This window comes from Ranitomeya variabilis, chromosome 1, assembly GCF_051348905.1.
Source record: "Ranitomeya variabilis isolate aRanVar5 chromosome 1, aRanVar5.hap1, whole genome shotgun sequence".
NCBI classification, from domain to species: Eukaryota; Metazoa; Chordata; class Amphibia; order Anura; family Dendrobatidae; genus Ranitomeya; species Ranitomeya variabilis.
In genome coordinates this window covers 977,888,637-977,899,847 of record NC_135232.1, presented here as the reverse complement: position 1 = coordinate 977,899,847, position 11,211 = coordinate 977,888,637, and the positions used below count along the sequence as shown (strand labels likewise).

Here is an 11,211-nt window from a genome sequence, read left to right as displayed (position 1 = left end):
ATTTATATTTCATAGAGAGGAAACAGAATAGGTGATAATTCAATTGTCGGCTTCTTTAAATCACTGCAGAAGCCAACCTGATATGTCACATGGTTTGCATAAAGTAAACCATTGCATATCAGTTAGATTTATATATGTCCCTGGCTAATAATGTTAGTACTAAGTGTGTGTTAAATTTTGGAGATGTAGGTATTAAATTAACAAACTTATTCATGGAAAAAAATTGCGTGGGCTCCTGCGCAATTTTCTCCTTCAGAGAGGGAAAGCCAGTGACTCAGGGCAGATATTAATAGCCTAGAAAGGGAACATGGTTATTGCCCCTCACCTGGCTAAAAACATCTGCCCCCAGCCACCCCAGAAAAGGCGCATCTGTAAGATACAACAATTCTGGCACTTAGCCTCTCTCTTCCCATTGCCCTGTAGCCTTGGCATATGGGGTAATATGAGGTTAATGTCACCTTGCTATTAAGCCCGGATAATAATGGAGAGGTGTCAATAAGACACCTATCCATTATTAATCCAATAGTATGAAAGGGTTAAAAAAAATCCACACACATCAAGAATAAAGTCTTTAAATGAAATAATTAAACATACAGGTTTTCCATCTTTATTACACTCCCAATCCAAGCAAAGCCCGTGTTCTCCTGTAAAAAAATTAAAAAGCAACAATATCCCATACCTGTCCGCCATACAGTCAAGTCCCATGCTGCAATTAATCTCAAGGGTTAAATAGTTTACAACCGGGAGCAGTGCTAATGCTACCGCTCTGACTGTGAACCACTGTGTAATGAATGAAAGCTGTCAGCGCAGCCTCCCCACCTGACCAGACGTGAACGCTGTAGCAGAGGTGTCAAACTGCATTCCTCGAGGGCCGCCAACAGGTCATGTTTTCAGGATTTCCTTGTATTGCACAGGTGATAATCTAATCACCTGCACAGAATGATTCCAGCACCTTGTGGAATGCTAAGGAAATCCTGAAAACATGACCTGTTGGCGGCCCTCAAGGAATGCAGTTTGACACCTCTGCGCTGTAGCATGGTAAAGTTTCTGAACTTTTTCCCTTTTTACTGTGCAATTTTTTATGCTTGTAGAATGGAACTTGTGCAGCCAATAAATAGGCTTCCACATTATTTATTCATCATTTTCTGGGCCGGGATCCATTGTATGTCCATTTTGCAAGACGGCTAGAAAATCTCACCATACGGATGCTTATATGTGAGGAAATCACATCCTTGCATTGCACACGGATGACATACAGATCACTGTTCAGATAACATTTCTGCAATTTTCAGCTGTGAAAAACAGACCAATTTTTTATATGTTATGTGTGACACCGGCTTTAATGCATATTTTTGCACTGTTGTCAGAAAATTCTCATGTTTATATATTTTTTTCTCTATACAGAGTTTGCCAATCATGTTAATTAATTTTATATTTAGATAGATTAGACTACTACAGATGTGGATATCCCGCATATGTGTATTTTATATATACTGTATATAAATATATATATATGTCCTTATTTTTAATGCTGGAAAAGGGGATTAATTCAAACTTCTACTTTTTTCCCTTTTTCCCTGTATTTTGTAGTTCTTTTAGGGAACTTGTGTTAGGTGTCGAGTTGCCGCCACTGCACAGTGGAAATCTCGAGCCATCTCCACTGTGGTCTCCCATTCTCCTCCAGCCGCAGTGGAGCCTGCTCAGCAGAGACATTGGTCCCAGCATCTGGCTCAAGCTGATACTGTGCGGCTGGTTACTGCTGTTCTAGGCTCAGCCATTGTAACCAGTACTGACCAGCGGCGAGCAGGTGTCCCCGGGGCAAAGTCCTGCTTTTCTTCTTCTGAGCATGCCCAAGGGACAACCTCTCATTGGAGGTCGGGGGTCACATGCTCAGGTCCTGTAGCAGCTCCTATTGGACCACTAGGAAGGTCCTGGAGAGCTTCTGTTATAAAAGGTTCACGTGGTGTGTGTGGATGTATGTCTGTCGATGGATGAAAGCTCCGAATCATTCACATCCCTAGTGTTGTTGACTGATCGCGAATGGTGGAAGCTACCTAGTGCCTGACAGTGCCATCCCGCACAGCTAGCACACGATACAGCATCTGATAGCAGTGACCGCCAGTGCTGCGCCGTGCGCTAAGAGAGCGCTTTCCTGGCCCAAGTCTGGGTGGTTAGTGGCATCCGCCAGAGCGGCACTGCACCTTGTGCAGAAAATTATTAGTTCTGTTAATCTCTGACACCCCAGTAGCGGTGTCAAGTGCAAGAGGTCTAGAGGAACTCTTTCCCTGAGTCTTGGGACAGAGTTCTGTGTCTTTTTGCTTGCATTCTTTGTGCGGTACCATGGACCTGTGAAGCAGCAGTGTTCGCTTCCTTCATACTGGGTGAAGCTAACCCCTGTATGTATCCACATTATACCACCATATAGTCCGTAATTACTCAGCAGCAGGTTCCATCTCTGCACGGTGGACCCCGGGCTGCGAACGCACCTTATACCATCCTTATAATTATTTGGTGCATTCCGCTAGCCCTAACATTATACTAGCACCAGAGTCTGGCTAGTAATGGCGGACGAATAGCGACTGCAGCAGTACATCCAGCAGCTTGAGGGCAGGTTGGTGGCTCTCGAGCGCACAACCTCCGCTGTGGATATTACCGCAGTAGCTGTTCAGGCTGCTAGCATGGCTGCAGCTAGTTTGTCCACTGCCACCCCTGTTCCGACCTTATCCCGCCTCCCGCTGCCAGATAAGTACTCTGGCGATAGCAAGTCATGCAGGGGATTCATGAACCAGTGTGTGATACATCTTGAGCTTCTGGCTGAACATTTCCCCTCAGAGCGGGCTAAAGTGGGATTCATAATATTTCTCTTGTTGGACAGGGAGTTGGAGTGGGCTACACCACTGTGGGAGTGTGTCGATCATGTGGTGCAGAGTGCTCTGCGGTTCCTGAGCACTCTGAGACAGGTCTTTTTGGGACCTCAAGTCACCCATGATACAGTGCTCCAACTGCTGGCACTGACACAAGGCTCATCCTTGGTAAGCCATTTTTCTGTCCACTTCCAGACTTTAACATCTGAGCTGGAGTGGCCGGATGAAGCTCTCATCACTGTATTTTGGAGGGGGCTGGCTGACCATGTGCAGGACGCTTTGGCCACTAGAGAGATTCCCGCCACACTGGAGGAGCTAATAGCTGTATCAACCTTCGACCTTCATTTAAACAAGCGAAGGTTGGAGCGAACCCAGTGTAGACAGAAGTTTCGGCTGGCTCCCACCTTCGCCATACCTCTGGAATCTCCAGTCCAGGCATCCGAGCCACATGAGGCCATGGAGGTGTCATGAGCGGGATCAAAGTCTCGGATCGCTCGTGCACTCAAGGTCTGTCATGTCTGCCGGCGGTCAGGACATCTTGCCTCCAGATGTTCCCAGCGGTCGGGAAAATGTCAGTGTCTAGTGGATGTAGAAGGAGGTACACTAGACGCGGCGACATTTTCCTCCAAACTGTCCTTGAAAGGGACAATCACCTTTGGCCCATCCACTCTTACAGTCGAGCTTTGTGTGGATTCCGGGGCGGAGGGGAATTTTACGTCTTCTGCCTTCGCCCAATGCCACGCAATACCCCTGGTGATGCTCGCCAAGCCGGTGACTGTACTGTACCACCCCATTTACTTTATCCATGTCTCCATCCCATCAGGAGATTATCTCCCTGTTTGTCATTCCTGAGGGAATTGATGAGGTTCTGTTAGGGATACCATGGCTACGCTACCACTCTCCTTCTCCTCATATAGAGTGGTCCTCTGGGAGAATTCTGAGATGGAGTGAATCTTATGAGGGTAGATGTCTGAGGGAGTGCATTCAGGTTGCTACTACTGAAGTACCCGCAGATCTTTCTTCTCTCCCCAAGCACTATTGGCCCTATGCGGACGTGTTTTCCAAGAGGGCTGCGGTGCCCCTTCCACCCCACCGCCCCTATGACTGTCCTATTGACCTCTTGTCTGGTGCAGAGCCTCCCTGGGGTCGAGTCTATCCCCTCTTTCTCCCGGAGACGGAGGCGATGACCCAATACATTCAGGAGAATCTGGCAAGAGGATTCATTAGGAAGTCAGTGTCACCTGCAGGGGCAGGGTTCTTGTTCGTGCAGAAGAAGAACGGAGAATTACGTCCATGCATAGATTACAGGGGTCTTAACGCAATCACCGTTAAGAACAAATACCCTCTGCCTCTGATATCTGAGCTATTCGATAGGTTGCGGGGAGCGAGTGTATCGAATCCGTGAGGGGGATGAATGGAAGACGGCATTTAACACCAGGGACGGGCACTATGAATACCTGGTGAGCCCTTCGGGCTCTGTAATGCTTCTGCCATTTTCCAAGACTTTGTGAATGATATCTTCCGGGATATGCTCACCACCTCGGTCGTAGTCTATCTGGATGATATTCTCATCTACTCTCCAGATATAGACTCCCACCGGAGAGATGATTGCAAAGTCTTCAACCTCCTACAGGCAAACTCCCTCTATGCCAAGTTGGAGAAGTGTGTGTTTGAGGAGGAGTCCTTGCCTTTCCTTCGCTATATCATCTCCACCCAGGGATTGGCTATAGATCCTGCCAAGCTACAGGCTGTGATGGACTGGCAGGAACCCCATCCTCTCAAAGCAGTGCAGCGCTTTATGGGGTTCATTAACCATTATCGCCAGTTCATTCCCCACTTCTCAACTTTGGTAGCTCCCTTGGTAACCCTCACCAAGAAGGGAGCAAATCCCAAATTGTTGTCGGAAGAGGTCTCCAAAGCCTTCCTCTCTATTAAGTCTCATTAAGCTAGTGCTCCCATTCTACATCGCCCCGATGTAGATAAACCATTTATAATGGAGGTGGATACCTCATCCATCGGTGCTGGAGCAGTCTTCCAAAAGGATGCTCAAGGTCGGAAGCATCCTTGCTTCTTTTTCTCCAAGACCTTCACACCAGCGGAGAGGAATTATTCCATCAGTGACAGGGAGTTTCTAGCTATGAAGTTGGCCTTCTTGGACTGGAGACACCTCCTGGAGGGGGTTCATTTTCCTTTCCAAGTGTATACCAACCACAAAAACTTGCTTTATTTACAGACTGCCCAGCGGCTAAACTCTCGCCAGGCTAGATGGTCCTTGTTCTTCTCCCGCTTCCACTTCACACTCCATTATCTTTCCAGGGAAAAGAACATCCGTGCCGACGCTCTCTCCCTCTCCGTAGTGTCATCAGTAGAGGAGAAGGAGGAGGAGCCTCGGTTAATTGTCCCTTCGGAGAGCCTGAGGACCGTGGCCCCGGTTTCGCTAGAGTCTCTGCCCCCAGGCAAGACCTTTGTGCCATCTAATTTGCAACCGGAGGTTCTCTCATGGGCTCACTCGTCCAGGGTGGGTGAACATTTTGGGACTAAGAAGACATCTAAGCTCCTGGCGAGGACGTACTGGTGGCCGCATATGGCCCATGACGTCAGAGACTATATTCGGGCGTGTGTCTCCTGCGCCAAGAATAAGTCTCCTCGACAATGGCCTGCTGGGCTACTTTACCCCCTGCCGGTGGTGGACAGGCCCTGGGAAATGGTCGGGATGGACTTTGTGGTGGGCTTACCCAAGGCCCATAGCCGCACCATTTTTTGGGTAGTCACTGACCATTTTTCCAAAATGGTGCACTTGGTGCCTCTTCCACGACTACTTTGTGCACAGGCCTTGGCGGCATTGTTTATTAAGCATGTTTTCCGCCTACATGGTATGCCAGACAACATTGTCAGTGACCGGTTTCCCCAGTTTGCGTCTTGGTTCTGGAGAAAGCTTTGTCATCTTCACAGCATCGACCTGAATCTCTCTTCAGCATACCATCCCGAGACGAATGGTCACATACCTGCAACATTTTGTCTCAGCCAGGCAGGATGACTGGACATCTTTTCTACCATTGGCAGAGTTTGCGCTGAACAACGCTGTAGGCGACTCCGCTAGACAGACCCCATTCCTCCTTAATTACGGCCAGCATCCTCAGGTTCCTGTACTTATGCCCGTGTCTTCCGCCGACTCCAGGGTGGCAGACTGGGCTGTGGAGGCATGTGACATTTGGGACCGCACACAGGATGCTATCTGGGCCTCCAAGGAGAGAATGAGGGTCTCCGCCGATGCACATCGGTGCCCCGCTCCAACCTTTGCTCCTGGCGATTTAGTGTGGCTCTCCGCCCGTAACATCAGGCAGCGAGTTGAGTCCACTAAGTTTGCGCCTCGCTACTTAGGTCCCTTCAAGGTCCTGGAACAGGTTAATCCTGTGGTCTACTGTCTGACCCTTCTTCCACGCTTAGGCATCACCAACACCTTTCATGTGTCCCTCCTAAAGCCCATCCACATGTCCCGGTTTTCTGAGTCATCTGCCCGGACATCGGGTTCATCCACTGAGGAATACGAGGTGAATGCCATCATGGGGTGTAAGGTGGTACGTGGCAAAAAATTCTATTTGGTGGATTGGAAGTGTCATGGCCCAGAGGACAGGTCCTGGGAGCCTGTTGAGCACATTCGGGCTCCGCAGCTCATTGCTGCCTTCAAGCGTAGTGAGGCTCAAGGAGGGGGGTAATGTTAGGTGTCAAGTTCCCGCCGCTGCACAGGGGGAATCTCGAGCCATCTCTGCTGCGGGTTCCCATTCTTCTCCAGCCGCAATGGAGCCTGCTCAGCAGAGACGTTGGTCCCAGAATCTGGCTCAAGCTGATACTGTGCAGCTGGTTACTGCTGTTCTTCCAGGCTCAGCCATTGTAACCAGTACTCATCAGCGGCGAGCAGGCGTCCCTGGGACTAAGTCCTGTTTTTCTTCTTCTGAGCATGCCCAAGGGACGACCTCTCATTGGAGGTCAGGGGTCACATGCACAGGTCCTGTAGCAGCTCCTATTGGACAACTAGGAAGGTCCTGGAGAGCTTCCGCTATAAAAGGTTCACATGGCCGCATGGCCATGCGCTAGTATAAACTTACTATTGTGTGTGTGGATTTATGCTTATCGATGGATGAAAGCTCCGAATCATTTCCATCTTTAGTGTTGTTGACTGTTCGCGAATGGTGGAAGCTACCTAGCGCCTGACAATGCTATCCCGCACAGCTAGCACACAATACAGCGTCTGATAGCAGTGACCGCCAGTGCAGCGCTGTGCGCTAATAGAGCACTTTCCTGGCTTAAGTCTGGGTGGTTAGTAGCGTCCGCCAGAGCGGCACTACACGCACCCTTGTGCAGAAAATTATTAGTTCTGTTAATCTCTGACACCCCAGTAGCGGTGTCGAGCGCAAGAGGTCTAGAGGAACTCTTTCCCTGAGTCTTGGGACAGAGTTCTGTGACTCTTTGCTTGCGCTCTTTATGCAGTACCGTGGCCTTGTGACGCAACAGGGTTCGCTTCCTTCATACCAGGTGAAGCTAACCCGGATAACCCGTGTGTGTATCCACATTATATCGCCATATAGTCTGTCATTACTCAGCAGCAGGTTCCATCTCCGCACGGTGGACCCCGGGCTGCGAACGCACCTTATACCATCCTTATAATTATTTAGTGCGTTCTGCTAGCCCTAACATCTTGAACCTGTATTCACTATAAAAAGTCATGATCTCTTATGAAAGTCATATTATGACAGGCACCTGAGATATTCAGTGGACCCCCAGCTGTGATGACAAGCCATCAGTGCTTGGTGGGGGTGCTGATAGGTGAATAGAAAAGGCACCCCCTGTACAACGCTCTGACAAAGGCAGATGATGGTTGAATAACACAGCAATTATCTGCCAGTATACAAGATCTGTTTAGCTACTGAGCCCGCATTAAGGACAGGGACCCAGCAGTGGATGTACCAAAAGGCTTCACACATGGAAGAAAAGATATAGAATAACATGGAATGTGCAATTAATTACCGGTAAGTTTATTTTGGCATGGGGAGCTATATTCAAACTATTTATGAGCGTGCTGCTCTGTGTGGAAAAAGTGATGATTTAAATATTGGTGTCAAGGAAGTATATTGGTTGTCCTATGTGTTCTTCCATGGTTCCATTGGAAAAAACATGCAGATTATTTGTAGTTTTGGCTGCCTTTCAAGTGGAGTGCTCCCAACTGTATGGAGTTAGTGTTGTCCCTTAAAAGGTGCTGTCTTGTGTCCATGACAGGCATTGTTCCTTCCCTCGGTTTGTTACCAATGGTATCGCCCCAGCTGACCAATGACCTCCTATCCCACCCTATATCGTAAAGGATGAGGGGGGAATCTATGTATTCTCATATACTTTTGTATCTCAGCCTTTCCCTATCAGGTAAAGGAGACTGGTTGCTTTGTCCATTTGTTCACGAGTTACAGTCTGGCCCCTTATGGAACAGTGTTAATTTTAGGCGCTATTCTAATATGTTTGTGATACATATCAATATGCCCCCTGAGCATTCTATCATTTGTGTCTTTTCCATTACCGCCCAAAATTATCACAGCTGAAGGACATGCCTACAGAAGGTTCTGTGGCTTGTACATCGCTTCCCAGTCATTATTTTATACATTATCAAGTTTTCAGCTGATTAATGCTGCCCAAACCATGGACTGCATGAATAATAGCCTGGCTGCATTACTGTAACCAGATATATTTTTTTCTGTCACTCTCTAGTGACCTGTCAATCACCTGCAGCAGCGCTGGGAAAAGCTGGCAGGGGCGACACTGGATAAGACACGCCTCCGGTTGTGGTTCCCTGCCAGATCCTCTATATTTTCTCTGAAAAGCCAAAGCATTGCAGATAAAAATTTATCTGGCTGCAATCGTGCAGCCATTCTCTGATTCATGCTGTCTGTGGTTTGGGCAGCATTAATCAGCTGATAATTTTCCTCTAACAAAAGCTGTGATCTATCATCCATTGTCCTGTGTGCTATTTCATGGTTCATTGGATAGGAAGGTACTCAGATTGCAACTTGTTTGAGGTTTTGAATACCTGCAGTCTGTCTGTCAGGCATCTCTTACTAAAATAAGGCCTCATTGAGACGTCATGTATTTTTACATAAAAGAAAAAGCATGGATAGCACTTGTACGTGAAAAACTGACATGTGAATGAGCCCTTAGGCAAGGGAGACTGCATCTTGTAGTATGCATTAGAGCAAGGGTGGCCAATTAATTTTCCCAAGTGGCCACATGAGAGGGTCAGTAACTAGCAGCGACATCACTGAGTCTGTGCTCGCTGCTTCTCATTCATTCCCCAGTAGTTTACAGCTGGGAGCGGTCGCATTAGCAGCATTCCCGGTTGTAAACTGTACATTCCCCTAGATATGGATTACTGCGTGGGACTGACTGTACACCGGACAGGTATGGGTATAGTGTTGGTTTATTATTTTGATATTTTTTACAGCAGATCGAGGGATTCGCTTGGAATGGCAGACTAATAAAGATGGAAAAACTATTTAAAAGACTTTTTTTTACTGTGTGGTTTATTAACCCTTTAGCAACTATAGGATTAGTAATGGAGAGGTGTCTTATTGACAGCTCTCCATTACTAAGCCAGCTTAATGTCACCTTACAATAGGAAGGTGACATTAACCCCTCATTACCCCACTTGCTACCGCTATACGGCAAGTGGAAAGAACAAGGCAAAGCTCCAGAATTGGAGCATCTAATAGATGCGCTTTTTCTGGGCAGCTGTGGGCTGCTATTTTTAGGCTGGGGGGGCTCATATCCATGGCCCCTTACCTTACCTGAGAATAGCAGCCTGTACATGTGAGTTTTGTCTGGTTGGCTAATAAACTAGGGGGGACCCTACATCATTTTTTTCATTCATTTATTGTCCTCTGCTCTTGCTGCTGCCGGCAGAGCAGGGGACAATGGATGAAAGCCGCGTTCAGCACCACACGCAGGGGAACAGTGCTTTCAGTAGCGCTGTTTCCCCCACGGCCGTCTGTGCACACGGAGGACAATGTACACTGTTCTCCGTGTGCACCTGTGTGGGACTTTTAGTGGCCCGTATGTCCGGGTAAAAGCTGACATGTCCACATATTTTTCACACGGACACATGGGACTATGTGTGTCAGTGTCACCACACGTAACGGAGCCACTGACGTGTGAAACCGGCCTTATTGATTTTAAAAGGGCCGGCGACCCCTCTTCCACCAATGTATTAACCGCTGTCTACATCCCGATGAAGCGAATAGTGGTGACATTGGGCGGCGGCAGATGGACGGCAGGCAGGGTGCATCCTGTGGGTCACTATTTCAGCCCTTTGGCTGCCTCTGTCCTAGAGCCACATTGGAACAGCAAAAGGGCTGGATGTGGTCCGCTGGCTGTACTTTGCACTAGAGAATTAATTTATGCTATCTAAAACATGCAATTCCAGCAGCCATAGTGGTAATTTGCAGGTAAATAGCATTTTAAAGATATGTGGCTGTTAAATTGGACCTGCCATGCTTTCTCAGTTAAATGGTTGAGCATGTGTTTAAACACTATTTACCTGCATATAACCACTATGGCTGCAGGTAAATAGCATTTTGTTGTTGTTTTTTTTCTTCAGTATTCAGGTTCTTTTTAAGCTCAGAAAATAATTGTGTGTAATTTTAATTGCAGGGCTAGAAATTGGAGTGATGCTCCCTCTTGTGCTTCTGTCAAGCATCACATACACTATCAATTGCTAAAAATTCAACCATCTAAGTAGTTTCTGTGCCTCAGTGCCAACACTAGATCAGGGCTCCCCTCCTATACCACCATTTGCCATTTATAATAGCAGTATCTCTTTATGTGAGAGAGTAACCTGAGGAACCCCTTTAAGTACTAGTAACCAGGTAAAAATGCTCTTAAACCACTATAGCTATGTCTCAGTCCAAATAAAATTTGTTTAATCTAAAAGTGTTTAAAATAAAATAAGTGCACTGGTAATTTTGGTGAGATTTTTCCTGTTTTTTTTTCTCCTTAAAAAAAAGTTTTAACAAATATTTAGCATAAGTAGGCTTTCAATTTTTTTTTTAAAGTTTTTAATGCGGTTTTTATCATGTGTAATTGTAGCCTAATGTGTACAATATTTTTCAGGATGCCATGTGCATATTATTTTAGCTTATTACCATTTAAAGACTAAGGAAATTTTATGTTTTGTCTTCTTGCGTTCAGTTCCACTATTGTCGTCAATGCCTACTTTACAATAGCATACTTACCATAGGTTGAAAAAATACTTAGTTCCCTCAAGTTCAACCGTCTTAATTTACAATAAATTCTCCATCGCCTTTCCTCC

General features: G+C 46.9%; 1 protein-coding gene across 1 annotated transcript in view; it reads left to right on the top strand.

Moving 5' to 3' along the window:
* Positions 1-10,455: 10,455 nt before the first annotated feature.
* The window catches only part of ASIC5 (acid sensing ion channel subunit family member 5), a 72,341-nt gene continuing 71,585 nt past the window's right edge, over positions 10,456-11,211 (top strand). Inside the window, exon 1 of the mRNA XM_077282188.1 lies at positions 10,456-10,465. Coding sequence (XP_077138303.1) covers positions 10,456-10,465 — 10 coding nt within the window. The remainder of the gene's footprint in view (positions 10,466-11,211) is intronic.